Source organism: Antechinus flavipes, chromosome 2 (assembly GCF_016432865.1).
Source record: "Antechinus flavipes isolate AdamAnt ecotype Samford, QLD, Australia chromosome 2, AdamAnt_v2, whole genome shotgun sequence".
Lineage (NCBI taxonomy): Eukaryota > Metazoa > Chordata > Mammalia > Dasyuromorphia > Dasyuridae > Antechinus > Antechinus flavipes.
Window position 1 is genome coordinate 255,292,272 of NC_067399.1, and position 17,761 is coordinate 255,310,032.

Sequence of the window (17,761 nt, forward strand, 5' to 3'; positions counted from 1 at the left end):
AGAAACAGGAATTCAGATTTCACTCTCTGCTTTATACCAATTAATATCTGAAATGAAGAGTGAGTCAGAGTGCTTTGATATCCAGCTAAGACAGAGGAAAACCAGCCAGGATGGTGCAATTGGCTCATAGTGGAAGGAAGAAGCCTCTGAAAGTCCTGACAGGACTCTAGGGAATGAGAAAATAAGTGACTAAAAGAGTAAGGAATGGAAACATAATTTTGATGGATCAGAAACTTCTGTGATATATGAAACATAAGGTGGGACACACAGAGGTAAAAATGACTTTGCTTCCAAGTCTTACAGTCTGCTGATATTCCTCTTTTCTAATAATGCATTTGGTGCCATGTTAGGAAGGAAAAAGGCATTATTGATCTCTTTCTAAAACATTCACACACAGAGACACATACACACCGGCTTATTAAACTTCTGCTAAGGCAGAGAAACAGATAATATGTTTTTCCCACTCTGGAAATCCCATACTGGTAATCCTATCTCTTGAGTCTGCCTGGATGGAGAGAGGAAGGAGCTAGTATGATTCTCTCTGAAGTGGCTCGAGGCCCTTTCAATACATAGGGCCTAAGGCATTGAGTGATGATATCAGGATAGACTTTGGCAACAGATGATGAATGGCCCCAAGCTCTGAACAGGCAGCTCCACAGGGCTTGGTTCATGTTCACAGGGTCTGGTAGTTGGCGGATCACTTAGCATTTAGAGAGTGGCAGCTTGTGGTGAGTAAGAAGACAGATAGAAGAGAACAGGGAAGCCTCCAGATTATGTCTGACCTAGACAAGCCTGGTACAAGGTAGCCTCATGCATATTAACCTACCATGCACATTAATGCTGCTTGGATCAGGGAATAACCACAAAAACTAGGAAAGAATAAACCAAATAGTGGGAAATTTTAAACCTTTCCATCAAAGGGATTCTTAATCTGTCTCTCCTTTCCTCTCTCTGTGTGTGTGTGTGTGTGTGTGTGTGTGTGTGTGTGTGTGTCTCTCTCTGTCTCTGTCTCTCTCTATTCCTCTGTGTGTGTCTTTCTGTCTCTGTCTCTCTCCCTCTCTCTCTGTCTCTATGTCTGTCTGTCTCTGTCTGTCTGTCTTTGTCTCTCTCTGTTTCTCTGTGTGTGTGTCTCTCTCCCTCCCTCTCTGTCTCTGTCTCCCTCCCTTCCTCCCCCCACTTTCTGCCTATCTCTCTGTCTCGATCTCTCTGTCTCTCTCTGTCTGTCTCTCTCTGCCTACCTCTCTATTTCTCTGTGTCTCATTCTCTCTGTCTCTGTCTCTTTCTGTTTCTGTCTCTCCTTCTCTCTTTCTCTTTCTCTACCTGTCTCTGTCTCTCCATCTCTTTCTCTCACTCTCTGTCTCTGTCTCTCTATCTTGGTCTTTCTTTGTCTCCATCTCTCTTCTTTCCTTTCTCTCTTATTATCCTCCATTCTCCCTCTCTTTGTCCCTCTTCTCTACCTTGTTCTTTGCCCTATTGCCCATCTCTCCAGATGTCTCTGCATTCCCTTTACTGTCTCTTTCTCTTTATTTTTCCCCTTCTTACTCCTCATTTTCTGAATGTTCCAGGCTTTGACATGATGGAGGCTTTTGGCCTAGTGGAAAAGGAGTATGCATCCATCAAAGGGGTCTCCATGGAGCCCTCTATCTTCAGTGGCATTCGCACATATACGCTATTCAGGGATGTTCAGCTGATGCGGCGAGCCAGGTAGGCCTGAGGCAGGATGGTTCTACAGTGAAGAGTGGGCTGCTTTTGGAATTAGTTAGAAAACCTGGGTTTGAACCTTCTATTTTCTCAACTGTGAAATGAGGGAGTTATATTATATGACATTTTGAGATCATTTTGTTTGCTGCTTTAATTATAATTTTATGATCCCATGATCCTGCTTCAAGGGATCAATGACAGGGACCAAGAAAGACTTCTTCCTAGAAGGGCTGGGCCTTTCATATTTTCCCACTTAACAGAGTCTAAATATGGAGGGTTAAGATTAGCACCTACTTCTCATAGTGACTCCTGAGCTTCAGAAAGACTATGGTTCTACTTCTACTTCCCTCCTCCCCTCTGAATTCTGTCATGATCTTTGCCATTGATCAGTGAAGCTGGAACATAATCAAGCAGTTCTGTGTTCACCCCTCCTGGGTTGCCAGTACCATGATAGGAGCTGTCCCTTACACTTCTCCTGGGGTGGGGGTGTCTGTCTTTGTATTAATATAGTGAAATCCATCCGGCTGCCCTCCCCCCTGAGCACACCATCAGCTTTCTCCTCCGTGTTCTCCCAGAGACACCTAGGGAGCCTTTTGCACTGTGGCAGATCACTGATGAGACCTTCGAACCCCTTCTTGGAGTCACCCTTGATGGTATCATTTGGGGGGTTCTGGAGGGGCACGGGTCCAAATTTGTAGACAACCCCTCTAAATATTGTTCCCTCAACTACTTTAAGCAATGAATTGTGAATGGAAACTCATGAAACTTTAACTACTTAAAAGACTGTGAAAAGCTGGGGCTGTGGAAAGTCATTTCACATTTTAAGAGTCCACCAAATAATATTTGCTGGCAGCTCTAAATAGTGTGCCTGTGCATTATCCACAGAAGGTTTTTAATTCCAGGCCAGTCTTTCTTCCCTCCTTCCCCATCCCTGTCACTCTAGACAGAAATCTGAGCTATCTCTTCCCTCACTCCAACCACCTTCCCCTAACCCATTTCTTTCTATCACTATCCACCTACTGTTAATTAGGAGTCAAATAGATCAGGTGGAACTTTGCCCCCCCTCCATTCATGTCAAACATAACTAAGGAAGCAAACCCATTATTTTTTAATGTATCATTAATTCTGAAGCCAAAAATTTATGACTTTTGAATTAGTCACTATTTTGCAATAATACCTACTTGAACAGATAAAATGAAAGTTGCCTGCAAACCTACTATTTTCCTCTCTTCCCAAACCTCATCTCAGCTCTCTTCCTGTTCCATCATCCACACAATATAACAATTTTGAATAACTTCTTCACAATTGCAATTCATTTTGAGGGACTATTTTGGGAATGGCTCATGACCCCTGTATTCCTTACCTGATCATAGACTGAGGGTGATGATAGGTGTGTACAATTTGGACATCAGCTCTGTCATGATCTGTTTTTTATCCTTTACAGCTGGCAGAAAGTCTTTGACCTATTTCAATCGTGACCACAAGGCTGAGTTGCAAGAAGTCACATTTGATTTACAAGAAGTGAAGAAGATATTTTATGGGAGTTTCCACAAGGTCCTAACTTTGAAGAGGGTCACAGCTTGCTTGCTGACCTGGGTTTTTAGCATAGGCTATTTGGTTTTTCATCTTCTTCTATCCCATCCCCTTGTTATGAGCCCCATATTTTCTGTCTCTGTCTTGCCTGAAACATTTTCTATACTGCATTTCTGGAGAGCTTTTCACTTTTTGTTCACATCTCCATACATTTTATGTGAATCTTCTGTCTTCATTAGCTAAATATTTTACTGAATAGAATATGATCACTGAGGAAGCATGATTTACCTAAGATAATATAGTTTGAGTGGCAAAGCCAGGGCTAAGATTCTGGACTCTTGAGAATAAAGAGCAGTGGAACAGAAACTAGGACTGGGTTCTTGTCATGGCTCTCTCATCCATTAGTTCCAGGGCCTACAACAAATTATTTCCCAGGATGAATCTTTCCTCTCTGTACAATGAGCAGATCAGATTAGATCAGGGGTTCTTGAACTTTTTTTGTGTAATTGACTCTTTGGGTAGTCTGATGAAGTCTTTGGACCCCTTCTCAGAATAATTTTTTATTTATTACAGGAACTGCTAAATTTGAATCAGAAGATAATGAAAATATAGAAAATATAGGTGCAATTTTTTCTTCATCCAAATTTTTAAAAAATCCTTGATATCTATTCATGGTTCTGGATATGTCAAATCCAGGTTAATAACCTCTGGATTAAATGATCTCAAAGTTACATTCTTTGATTTAATTATATTCAGTTAATGTGCTTAATTAAACTCAATTTATAGAGATACAAAATAACAAAAATTAAACAAAATAATACAAATTAAAATAGTCTTCCCTAAAAGAGGTTTTAGTCTATTAGATGATATGATACATAAGTATAGTGAAGAAAATTGAGGACAGAGAAAGCCCTAATACCTGGGAGGATCAGAGATAAGACTTCAAGAAAAGGTAGCACCTGAAGCTAGGCATTCTGGGATTTATGAGGTCAAGATGAGGAGAGAGTATTCTCTAGGTATGGGAAATAGCTTGGCAGAAGAGCAGTAGCTGGAATTGAAGTATTAAATCTGGATAGCAACTAATAGTTCATCTGAGCAAGAGCAAGGAACTCATAAAATGGAAGCCAGATTATGTAGGATCTGAAAAGCCAGAATAAGGAACTGGCATATTATCCTAGAGAGGAGAAGGAACAACTGGAGTTTTGTGAGCTGATGAATGACATAGCCTGTGCTTTGGGAATATTGTTTTGGCAGTCGTACAAAAGATGAATTCTGGAAGGGAGAACAAAAGTTGATTAATTCAATTGTACAAAAGAGAGGTTGTAAGGGGAGAACTTGAAAGAAGACTGTGGCTCCATGAATGGAGAGAAGAGGGGATAGGGACAAGAGATTGGAACAACAAGACTTGGCAACTGATTGGGAAGATGCAATGAGATAGAGGGATGAATTGAGGATGGCTCCAAGATTATGAATTAGGAGGAGGATGGTGCAGTTAGCAGAAAAACAAAAGTTTGGCAGAGATATAATTTTAGACATGTCTTGTTTGAGATGGCTACAGATTATCCAAAAATAAATCTAGGACACAGATGAAATACAACCGACACCACTTCATATTGAACCCAATTTTGCAAGAAAAATAAGCAAATATGTCTCATATAATAAATATGTCTGACAATATAATGGTGTCCACTATTCTGAAGAGAGATGTTTGCTCTATATCAGTTCATACAAATCTTCCCTTGCTTCTCTGAATTCTTTGTATTTGTCATTTCTTTCTTCACAATAATAACTACATTACTTTCATGATAATACTATCACAAAATCTGTCTTTTTTCAGTCATTCCCCAATCAATAGATACCTGATTTCACAGGTAAAAGACTGTTGTTAACCTTGGAGTGCAATTTCAGTAGAATGATGACTTGAAAAGACACATTGTAAAGGATTGAGAAGTGAGTGGGTTGTGAAGAATTGTAGACAGTAGGGTCAGATGCTTCATTCTATGAGCATGTCAGGAAGAAGGAAGTGTGACATATAATGATATTGAGAGGATGACTTTATGACTTTATTATATTGCCAGTCTGTCATTGTCATTAACCTTGGTTGAGTCTCAGATGATAGCACTTTACCTTATGTTTCTAGGTAAAGGGCTTCCTCCTTTGAACTTGGTGGGTGCTCTTTGCCAATAAGAATTTCTATTTTTTATTCACTTCTTCTGTCACCTGCAAAGCACTGGGGCAAATGTTGCTTGGCTTTCTCCTTGGCAGGTGCATGTGGCAGTCAGTCGCACCAAGGTCAAGCTCTATGTTGATTGTCGGAAGATCACAGAGAGACTGATCAATGAGGCGGGGAGCCCATCCACTGCAGGATTTGTCATCCTGGGGAAACTAACCAAAACCAGAGGACCCCGGAGTGGCTCAGCCACCGTAAGCTCGGGCACATTTCCTTTCTTGTTGGAGCTGTGGTCAGTGGGAAGACAAACTTGGTTGATTTTATGGCTTCATCCTGGTTGAGTCTAGATTGGTCATCTATCCAGTGCTGTACTGATCACACTGTCATTTTTGTTGCATTCCCAGTTTCAGCTCCAGGCCCTGCAGATTGTTTGCAGTGATACCTGGGCGGAGGAGGACAGATGCTGTGAGGTCCCTGCGCTGGTACAATTGTGTCTTTATTCACCCCATTCATTGACTTATTCATTCATCTCCCCATTTGTTTAGCCATTTAATAAACATTTAATAAGATTTTATAAGAACATTTTTATAAGAACTTACTCTTTACAAAACTCAGTGTGATATATAAACAATACATAAGCCATTGTTCCTGTTCTCAAGGGGTCTATAAGTCTAGAGTTAGATTACTTAATTTCCAATTTATTTTTAGTGTATCTTTTCCTGGCCCTTTATCGAATGTAATTTGGTTCTATAGTCTACTAGGAAAAAAGTCAAATATGTAAATAATACAAGTGACAAAAAGATTATAAAAGGTTACAAATAAAGTACTTTGGGTCTCAGAGACAAGAGAAGTTACATCCGATTTAGAAGGAGTGAGCTTGCATTTGAGCTAAAGATTAAGTACAATTGTCCTTGGGATAGTAGAACTTGGGAACACTAATGGGTAGATGTTAAGTTAACATTAAGTTAACATCTACCCATTAGTCGGGATAATCATTCCAAGAGAGGCATTCCACTGCTAGAATTAGGGTTAGAAAAGATTTATTTTGTGTCTTTCAATTTTTCTGCCTGTATATATAATGGCCTTAATTCATTAGGTTCTAGGCAAATGTGTGTAAGTGGATGAATGTATTTCTTTTCTTTCCAGAGAGATGCAGAAACCTGCCCTGCCCTGCCTTCTGCCTGTACTTGCTCTTTAGATCAGCCTGGCCCTCCAGGGCCTCCAGGGCCCCCTGTAAGTTTATTTTATCTTTCCTTTATTTGTTATATAACTACAGACACCTGTCTAATCCAGAAGGACAATTGTGGGAAAAACCATACTATTGCCAGGCAATGGGAACTTCCAGAAATGATCCTCCTTAATCCTATACGCATCTGTCTTGTTCCCCAGAACCTGACCCCAATCTCCAAAATGGGCTAGTCATTAAGTCTTCTCCCTGCTTTCACTCTTTCTACTCTCTCAGGTTTAGAGGGGCCTGAAATCACTGAGGATTTCACATCACAGGGCAGTAGGGTGAGTCAGGCTTCTTTATCCTTTCCATGAAGCTGCCTTAGAAATATAGGTCAGGTTCTGTCATGGTAAAAAACTCTTACAAAAGTAGTTCAATGAGATTTGAGCTCTCAAAAAACCTTGTCCAATGGCCCATTAGAGGACAGAACACAGAACTGGGAGTCAGAGACCTGAGTTTTGGCAATGAATTTGCCACTAATAATCTGTGGGACAGAAAACAAGTCAATTTGGGGTCTCAGTATACCTAACTTTTTTGTTTTATTTTATTTTTATTTTTTATTGAAGTTTTTTATTTTCCAAACATATGCAAGGATAAATTTTCAATGCTGACCCTTCAACATCCTTGTGTTCCAATTTTTACCTCTTCCCCCTCCCTCTCCCCTAGATGGCATATAATCCAATATATGTGAAATGTGTATACCTAACTTTTTAATGAAGTTGAACACCATCACCTCTGATGTCCCTTCCTATCCCTAACAGCCTTCAGTTCTATGATATAGGGCATAGTAGAATGAATGCTGATATAACAAAAAATCCTTAATCCTTCATCATGGTGAGATTTGACCAGGAAGAATTTTTACTGTGGAGCTACCTTGACCCTCTGTCAGGTATAAAATCACATTTATTCCAAAGTTTCAATCTTTCAGCATTTAAAATGGACCCAGGTCAGCTCTTAGTACAAGACCAATCTATTTCCCAGATTGAAATACATTTACTGTGGCCAAACAGCCCAATGTCTGAACACACGTTTTGCTACATGATGGCTATGTGGTGACCCCATTAGCAATATCTACTGTCGGCACAGATGCTTGGCTGTCCTGACTTCACTAAAGATATTGTTCCTTTTATTCACCTCTGTCTGAAGACTCTTTTTTAAATTTTTATTTATTTTTTAAGTTAATAAATATTTATTTTTTCCCTCTTGTCTCTTTCTTCAAATTGGAAAAAAGAAAAGAAAAACAAAAGCCTTGTAACTTATATGAATAATCAAGTAAAACAAATTCCCAAATTCTCATGTCCAAAAAATGTATTATATGAATATCTTTGCATAGATCAAAGTCGTAGGACTGGATGCTTTAGTGGACACAGGGATAGGGAAGTGGAAGGTTGTCTTGATTAGCAAAATATTATTTATTTCCTAGAGGCCTAGGGGACTAGGCAGCCTTTTCAAGGCACTGTTTCACTCAAGCTTTCTTCATATAAAGGCTTATCTTTAAGGAAAATTAGCTTTCGTTTCCCCTCTATTCAAGCAGACTCTGTGACTTATTAGAAAGGGTTCCCTCTCTAACCCTTGCTCTACTTGGAGTGCAGATAAAAGAAAGGCATAAAGATTAGGCCTAGGATTTCATTGTTATAGGGAACTCCCAGAAAGGGTCACCTTATTTATAAGGTGATCACCTGATCACTAGGGTCACTTCTGATTTTCTTCATTCTCTCCCTCCCTCTTCACCCCTCTCTCTCTGTCTGCCTCTGTCTGCCTGTCTGTCTCTCTCCCCTTTATTTACCTCTCTGTCTATTTCTCTCTCTCTGTATCTTTCCCTCTTTATTTCTGTCTCTCCCCTTTTCTTTCCCCCCTCTCTCTATCTCTATCTGTTTCTGTCTCTCTGTCTCCTTTATTGCATTTACTCCTTTACTTTACTAGAGTAAGTATTAGAGTGTTGCCTAAAGCAGGGCTTCTTAAAATTTTTCCACTTAAGACCCTTTTTTGCCTGACAAATTTTTATGTGATCCTGTATATATAAGTATATAAAATAGGTATGCGAATCAAACATTTGCTGATGATAAATCATAATGTTGTAACCCCCACATTGTTACAAGACCCCATATGGGGTCAAGAACCACAATTTAAGAAGCTGTGTCCTAAAGCACTGAGAAGTTAAATGACTTGCCCAGGATCTCATAGTCAGTACATGTGAGAGTTAGGACTTGAATCAAGCTCATTCTGGCTTCAAGGCTTATCTACTCCCTGTCCACTCAGTGACACAGAAAATGGAAGGAAAATTCTAGATCTGTTTGGTGGAAAGTAGCTGAGTTAATAATAGTGGCTAGTTATATTTCTCCAGATTCAGCCCCATTTGACTTCGTCTCTCCATGAAAGGCCAAAAGAGAGACAGAGAGAAGGAGGGAGGGAGGGAAAGAGTGAGAAGGAGAGGGAGAAGAGAGACAGAGAGAAGGAGTGAGACAGAGAGAGACAGAGACAGAGAAAGGAGAGAGAGAGAGAGAGAGAGAGAGAGAGAGAGAGAGAGAGAGAGAGAAAGAAAGAGAGAAGAGATGTGAGAGAGGCACAGAGGCAGAGACACAGAGAGAAAGAAAGAGAGAGATGGAGAGATAGAGACAGAGAAGACAGAGAAAGACACAGAGAGAGAAAGAGACAGAGAAGACAGAGAGACAGAAACAGACAGAGACAGAGAGACAGAAACAGAGAGAGTCAGAGACAGAGAGAGACAGAGACAGTGAGATGGAGACAGAGAGACAGAAATACAGAGAGAGAGAGACAGAAAGACAGAGAGGGGGAAAGAATGGGAGAGAAAGAGGGAGGGAGAGATAGAGAAGGGAAAGATACAGAGATAGAAACAAGAGACAGAGAGAGGGAAATACAGGGGGGAGAGAGACAGACAGACAGACAGACAGAGGCAGACAGAGAGAGTGGGGAAGAGGGAAGGAGAGACTGATGAAGAAAATCACTCTGGTGATCAGGGCAATTCTTTGGCTAGAGTTGAGCGCATACCTAATGAGCAGAGTGCTTCATTAAACTCCCTCAGTCTAAATCTTAGGACCACCCATAACCCATAGGTTAAAGCCTTAAGCATTTCTTCTGAGCACCTGGACAAGGGTGAGCTTTGACTCTGAAATTGGATTCTCCCAGCCAGAGCTCGGAACAATGGACTGCCTATCCCATCCTGCCTTACCTGATATATTCTTGACAGATAGTCCTAAAGAAACTATTTTCATCCTAAATCCAACTCCACTGTGACCTAGAATACCATTAAAACCTAGGTTCCTCTAGGCATTGTTCTTTGCTTGAAATGCCTGTTTCCAGAGTTCATAATACAAAATAGTTCTTGAAATCTGATCAATTTGTAAAACTACAGAATAGCAGATCAAGAAGTCCAGTCCCCCTCTTTTATAGAGAAGGAAACAGGATCAGAGGGGGGGCTGGTCCAAGATTACACAGCTACTGTAACCTTATGACAGAATTACAACTAGAACTCAGCTCTCTTAAGTTCAGTCCAGAGTTCTTTCCCTTTCCTTCATCTTTCTCTTGTTTCAAATATTTCAAAAAAACTCCAATTAATTGACTTCCGGGGCAAGATAAAATATAGTAAATATACATATATACATATACATATATTCCCTCCTTCACAGCCCTAAAATGAGAAGTCCCTTTATGTTCCCCTGCTCTGGCCTTCCCGCTCTCAAGAGATGTCTAGCTGGGCTCTGTGGGACTGAGGTGGTTTTTATCACAAAGGATGATTTGTGCCTAGGGGGTTGATTATACAGGAAAGAATGAGCATGAGCTATGATTTATCTCACTCCCCAAGGAAGGGTGGGTGATACACGTGGGTTCTGGATTTGCTGGCAAGGCTGATTTTTGTACTCCTCCAGGGCACCCCAGGGAGAAGAGGCATCCAGGGGGAGCAAGGAACTCCAGGACCTAGAGTAAGTAAGTCATTAAACTCTGGCCGCTGGGATCCCCAGAATCTTCATGCAAAGCTTCTCAGTATCAGGGAAACACCATTCAGCAGAATGTGCTGCTGCAGGAGCTGGGATGGGGGTGGGGAAGCCTCTCTGGGGAGAAGGAGGGAAGGAAGGGGAAGGAGACACAGTTCCATCGCACTAATTAACTTTTGACGATAACATTACTCCCAACACCCAGCATGCAAAAGCAGCTGAGCTTCAGGGATAAAGAATTAAAGAAGGATCAGTCTCTCTGTTAGGGAAATTCTGTGCTCCCCCTCTCATGATCATTCCTTCCCCTTTCCACCAATGAATTCTCAAATCTGTAGAAAACCAATCCAAACTTCAGAGCTTCCATGAATACTAATCTTGGTAGCTAGGGCAGACGCAGTTTGGAAGCAGAACCTTCTCCCCATAATGATGAACAGGCAATCCACTAACCCTGATGCATTAGAGGGGGGATGGCTCACATATTTGAGGATAACGATGATAGAAATCAAAACTACAGGGGAGAAAGAAAGCAAAAGGGAAGAAAAAAGAGTTAGCCATCAGCCGAGGCTAAAAAGGACTTGACATTCATATATATATATATATAATATATACACACTCAAAACATACACTCTCTTCACTACATCTCTTAAGATCAGGAATACTGAGGTTGGCTGTTGGCAATAATGCTCACCACTCTATCTTATTCTTCTGAAAAGAGGTCTATTGGTTTTATCAGACTGCCAATGAGGCACATAATCAAAAAAATTAAGAAGAATCCCTTGCTCTAAGGTTAGACCAGATGGCCTTTGAATTTGAATTATTATTGAATAACCTTCCAATGGGAAATCTTTATTCCCTCTATTTTAACCATGATTCCCCAAGATAGCTTTCCACCATAATCCTATGATGCACAAACAACCCTTAGATGGGCCAGTATTTCATATTCATTTGCTTTTCCTAGACCAAACAAAGCTTGGAAACTTTTGTAAATTCAAGACAACACATTTAGCAAATGCCTACTAAGTGTCCAGTGAGTTTCACTGTGAATAACAGGTAAATTCCCCTTGCTCTGGTCCCTCACTAAGCTCTACTTCTCCCTCTGGAAAATAAGCTCTTGCCAAAAGATGTCAGCTCATCTCCTCCCTCCTGGTCATACTGGTCAGAACTAATTCCATTTTCTGTCAATTTCTTATTGAGAGTGAAGTAGAAAAATGACAGTGTGGGGGTTCAGGAGCCTTAGCACCTTCAGCTCCCTGGAACTCAGGAGACTATAGATGCCGAGGATTGTAGGCTTGTATGATCACAGATGGAGAGCTGGAAAGGATTTACAGACTACTTCAACCTCCTTATGAGAAAGTGACTTCTCAAAATCACACAAGTGGCAAGTGGCAAAATTAGTACTTTTTCTGCCTCCTGCCTTTTCTTGTGAATTTAGACCCTCTTCAGCAAAATAGCTGAAGCAAGTAGAGCTCCAAGTCATCCAACACCCCAAAGCCTCATCTCTTTGGTTAAAATTATGAGAATGGAAACAAGCATTTATAAAGCCAGGTCCTGTGCTAAGTACTTTATAATTATTATCTCATTTGATTCTCACAATAATAAAAACTACTATTATCCCCCCATTTTGTAGCTGGAAAAACCGAGGAAGGCAGAATTAAGTGTCTGTTATGGGGTCACACAGTAACTATGGAAAGAATTTGATTCAGGTTTTCCTGAGTTCAGGCCCAGCATTCTATCTCACTGATCATCTAGCTGCCTTTAGTGAGGAGTATAAATAATGATGATGAGGATGATGAGGATAAAAATTTACATAGCACTTACTATGTACCAGGCACTATATTAAGAGTTTTATAATTATCTCATTTGATCCTAATAACAAGATAGATGCTGGATTATCCTGGAACATAAATGTCATCATTATCACCCCCATGTAACCCCTGTCTCAAAGCCTATTTATCCAATTTATAGCAAAACAAAAGTCAGAGAAATTATGCATTGGAGAATATATAACAGATTAAAGCATGAAGGAGTTCTCCATTGGACTTAAGGTAACTCAACTTCTACCAAGAGAAAATGTTCTTGATCTCACCTGAAAGGGGAAACTCCCTGAAGTCTCTAGAAGAGCAAAATGAGAATAAGGACATGATGTAGCTAAACATCCTCTTGTATCCTCCCAGAATCTTTTTCTTCAGCAGTTTGAAGTGGGGCTGGCCTCTTCTGTCTTCACTACTGAACCTGGAAGCCAGGAGCACCCCGATGATGAGTCCCCAAAGAAGGACTGACTCAAGAACTGAAGCTCTCTTTTCTTGAAAACTCTGTCCTTCCCCTCATCCAGGGGAGGATCTTTATCTCCACCAATAAGGAGAGAGTCACATAGCAATGGACTTTGGGACAGGGTTTACATCCATTTTACAGATGAGGAAATTGAAAAAAGTTAAATGATTTGCCCTGAGTCACACAACAGCATAAGCATTTGAGGCCATATCTGAAATCAGGTGTTCTTGACGCCAGTTCTGGCGCTCTATCCATTGCATCACCCAGCTGCCTCTGTGGAATCCTTTCTGTGGGCATCTGCGTTCTGACTTGAGGAGCAGGGTCATTTTGAATTGTGATCATAAGATCAGACCATTGTGGGCATCCGAGGATTTTGAAATGCTGAACTAAAGAGTTTAGCTTGATTCAGACACAGGGTGGAAGCTTTTGAGGGTCTATAGCAGAGTCAGAGAAAAAAAGACGCAGTTTCATCTTTCATCTCCTCTCTGTCCTTAGGGAGAACCAGGTCCACCTGGACAGACAGGACCAGAGGGCCCTGGAGGCCAGCAGGGGTCACCAGGGACTCAGGGTCTCACCATTCAGGGACCAGTGGTAGGTAATCCTTCCTTCTCTCCTCCTCTTCCCTCCAGCCCTTTTACAAAACCACCTATGTATTCTCTTCCTATTTTCCAACAAGTTGGATTATTTTTATGCATACAAAAATAGTGTCAAGGGCAATTATAGGAAGAAGTTCTATGGTTTTGTTTCTGTACAGGGTCCACCAGGGGTCAAAGGTGAGAAGGGGGACATTGGACATCCAGGCTTACAGGTATCACATGCAGAATGGATGCTTTGTCTGGGGATCGGGCAAGGGAAGATGGGGGCCTTTCTTATCACCATTAAGCATATCTAGGACTTTCAGAGCAACTGGCTCTTAGAGAGTTCAGGGGCCTTGGCCCTTTTTCCGCTACACTCATATTTTGAGGGTTTCCTCCTACAGGGCCACCCTGGCCACCAAGGACCACCTGGGAGACACGGCCTCCAAGGTCCAAAGGTAAAAATATTGTTGACACAGAGTGGTCCTTCAAAAGGTCCCCCAAAACTAGGAAGTGAAATGTCAAAGGATGTGTTATATAAATGCATGTGTGCTTGAGTATGCTGTGTGGTTTTGTGTGTGTGTGTATCTGTGTCCAAGGACCTTGATCTGGCTCCTCTCTACCCCTTAAGGAAGAGTTACCCAAACCCAATTTCAGGCCTAATCTTTACACTCAGATTTTCATTTCCAGGGGATGAGGGGATTTGAAGGTACAGCTGGTTTTCCAGGACCTCCTGGTCCAAGGGTAAGAGAAAACCTCTGATAGTTTTCCCTTCCTCCTTTTATTGTCTTCCCATTCTCCTTCTTTTTCACTGTCTCCTGCTGCTCTCCTCATCTTTTTCCCTTTTCCCTTCTCCATCTCCTCCTTTCCCTTGCCTTTTGCTTGATTTTCCTGTTTCCCCCTTCTTTCTCTTTTGTTCCTCATCCTTCTCTTCCCCTTTCCCTTTCCATTTCCCTTCCTGCCTCTTCCTATTCTCTCTCTCTTTCCCCTTCTCCTCTGGCTTCTTATTCCTCTGAATCTTTGCATTTCCCTCCCCTCCCTGATTGTATAATGTAATTGTAGTGGGAGGCAGAGGAAAAAAAACAAAGGCCCCAGGGGCCTTGAGCCAAATACCTTCCATCCTCCTGTCCCGAGGATCACAGCACCAGGGGAAGGTGGAGATGAAGCCCCCGCTCAGTGAGTAGCAGCCTGTCACTTCTCGATCAGGGGAACTTTGGTGGACAGGCTGTCAGTTTGTGCACCCCGAGCTCCACACTTTCCAGTGTTTTCCTTTCTCACTTGGATTTCTCTGGCTTCTTGCCTCCGGGATGCTGGGGGCACTGTGCAGAGAACTTTGAAACAAGAACAGAAGAATAGAACATCAGAACACCATCAATGCCCCCAGGGTTATCCCCATAGTTCCTTCAGGCCAGGATCTAGCTTTTTCAGGGTGATAAGGCAGAGGGTTTCAGGGAAGGAGAATAATTGTTTTCCATGATGTCATCTTCACTTTTAATTTCCTGTAGCATCCTAAGTAATTTGGGGCCTTTAAAAATCTAATCAGAATTTTTGTTGCTGTTCATTATTAGGCAATTTACTAGCATTGAAGTAATTATTACACATTTCACCAGTGCTTGGGACTATGGGGGAAAGGGAGGACTTGAGTGGGAGGGATGGGAGGAAAAGTAGAGAAGGATAAGAAAAGGTCAGAGCCGCCTCCATATAAGACCCCAAGAGTCAATTGAATCAGGATTTTCGGATGCCTACCACGTGCCAATTTTGAGCTTGGCTATGAGGTGGGAGTATTGGAGCTAAATATGGATTTTGACCTCAGGGACTTCAGAAGCTCTCTCACTTAGGTGGGCACTAAGGAAGAGAAGACAATCCTCTCCTCAGGTGTTTAAGCGCTTTGTCCCCTGCAGCACCCAGTTGCTTTGCCCATTTGCCATCTTTTATTCCCACTACCCAATCTCTCCACATATTTTTTTCAAATATATATGTCCCTGATTTCATGCCATTGTGGTACAGGAGAGTAAGTTCTCTAGCCCGATAAGCCTTCATGGAGAAAGAATAATGGGCAAATTTGGGGCAGAAGGGAAAGACATTACAGATAGGGAAAGTAGTGTAAAAAAGCAGTGTAAGAAAAGGCGTAAAGATAGGAATGAACATGCTACTGATTTCACATGATAGAGTGTTATAGAGCAGCCTATCCACACCTACCTACCCATATTACAGACCAGAAAACTGAGATTTATGTCTAAGGACAGTGAAAAGACTGACTTGGATGAAACAAAAAGTTCATGTAAGAGAAGAGAGTATAGGGTTGGGTTAGTCTAAAGAGAGCTTTGAATACCATGCTACAAAATCCCCATAGGCAATGGGGAGTTCTTTTAGGTTCTTGAGCTAGGAAGAAGAGTCCCAAACAAGACTTGGACTACAGAGTGGTATAGAGTGCTAGACACGAAGTCCTCTGTTTGCTGCAAGAGCGGACTGAGAGTCGCGGTGTCTGCTCCTGTTTGCAGGGCTTTCAGGGAATAGCTGGCGCCAGAGGCATCAATGGGGAGAAGGGCCCCCCTGGAGACGTGGGACCCACGGTGAGTAAAAGGCTGATGAGCTTCTGAGGCGGCCTTTGGACTTGAGAGAGAAGAAAAATGTGGATGTTGCTGAAATTTCATGGATATGCCTCCTTTTGTGGGTTATAGAAAACATATAAAGCAATTTTGGGGGAAAAAATCCCATTTTTATAACTTAAGCTATTTCTCTTTAAAAGACTTTTTTTGGTAAAGAAAAACATCAGTCCCCTATCCCCAGTGTAGCTGTTAACAAAAGCTTGGAATTGTATATTCCAGATTTATTTAAAGAGGAACAGACCTGGCTAGACTGGACTTAGTCCTTGGCTTTATAACAAGATGATACATCAGCAAGACTCACAGCCGTTCTGTATCTCGGGGTTGGACACAGCGGGCTGGGAGGAAGGCATCCTCCACTTTGTCTCTTGGGTTAGAATGCTGGATGGCTCCTCCTAAGTCCTATACCCTGCAGCAGTCCCAGTTGCTCCTGCTGTGCGGGCACCAGAGGCCCCTAGCTCTTGCAGTAAATGCCCAGCAGGGAGGGGAGACTTTGCCTGGAGTCAGTAGCTTGTCTGATCCTGGCAAAGTGCCCTGTGAGTAACATTCCTCCTCTGGAATCTGGCTTCTCTCTGGATGCCCCGGGGCGGGGCGGGGAGAGGATAGTTTGCACAGAAATGAACTTTTGGGCCTGTGTTTGCAAGAACCAGTGTGTCCTGCATCTGTGGTCCAGCTTTGACATTGAGTACCCAGTGGGAAAAGCAAATGGCAGAATATCAGCAGTGCCATAAGGTCCCTAAAACTTTGCGTTATAATGGGGAATCAGTGAAGGAGGGGGAGACCAGATAACCTGAGGAGGTTGTGCTATTCTTCTGAATCTTCCTCTCTCAAGGTTGGGAATATCGATAAATCCTCCCTGACTGCCCTTCGTTACCAGCCCATTCACTCAATAAATATATTTTAAGTGTCTATCAGGACCTTACATTCAGGGCTCAGGGAGAATATAAAGATAAGACAGATGTAAATGTTAGTAAATTTTATATGAAGCTGTTTGCATTCCGTCTGTATTTTGTGGAAGCACGGAGCTGAGTTGATTTCCAATTGCATGAAATAGCATTTTATTTTTCTTAAATTGATTTCTTTCTCATTCAAAGAAAGACTCCTCATTCTACTCTACAAAACTGAAGGCTTACTACTATTTATCCCTCTGTCACCATCACCTCTCAGCCTCTGTCCCCGTCACCTCTCAGCCTCTGTCCTTACACCTTGAAGAGAATCTCATATTTCAAGATTTCCCCATGTTCTTTGCCTGTCTTGCCCACTTCCCCTCCCCCCCAAAAATTCAGCTTCTTTGGGCCAATCAAGCATTTCCTGAAATCTTGAATTAGGCAAAGGCAAGGAGAGCAGGCAGAATGACAGTACAGCGTTGTACAATCCAAACCCCTCTGTGCATCTGTGCTCAAATACACATCCCCACAGCGGTCCCCTCACCTGAAAGCTGCAGACCTGTGCTCATATTCTCACGTACACCTACACAGCCACGTCCAAACCCAAGGCGCAGCGTTGAGCACGTTCCCAGCTCCTTTCTGTGTATTTACCTACTTGCAAAAGCACACACGGGAATGCTTATGAGCAATGCTCGCACTCTCCAAGCCTTTGGCCGTGGGCTTGCCTACATTCTCACTCTCCTACTGTCTGCTTCTGTCTGTCTGTCTGTCTCCATTCCCATCCAGGAAACATTAGACTGAGCCTGAAAAGCTGCAGCACTGGATAAAGAGTGCCAT

General features: G+C 42.0%; 1 protein-coding gene across 1 annotated transcript in view; it reads left to right on the forward strand.

Moving 5' to 3' along the window:
- The window catches only part of COL20A1 (collagen type XX alpha 1 chain), a 72,428-nt gene that overhangs the window by 47,488 nt on the left and 7,179 nt on the right, over positions 1-17,761 (forward strand). The window contains exons 20-31 of the mRNA XM_051976750.1: positions 1,566-1,704; positions 2,212-2,354; positions 3,146-3,255; positions 5,500-5,658; positions 5,809-5,886; positions 6,551-6,637; positions 10,520-10,573; positions 13,352-13,447; positions 13,611-13,664; positions 13,836-13,889; positions 14,122-14,175; positions 15,933-16,004. Of these exons, the coding sequence (XP_051832710.1) occupies positions 1,566-1,704; positions 2,212-2,354; positions 3,146-3,255; positions 5,500-5,658; positions 5,809-5,886; positions 6,551-6,637; positions 10,520-10,573; positions 13,352-13,447; positions 13,611-13,664; positions 13,836-13,889; positions 14,122-14,175; positions 15,933-16,004 (1,100 nt within the window). The remainder of the gene's footprint in view (positions 1-1,565; positions 1,705-2,211; positions 2,355-3,145; positions 3,256-5,499; positions 5,659-5,808; positions 5,887-6,550; positions 6,638-10,519; positions 10,574-13,351; positions 13,448-13,610; positions 13,665-13,835; positions 13,890-14,121; positions 14,176-15,932; positions 16,005-17,761) is intronic.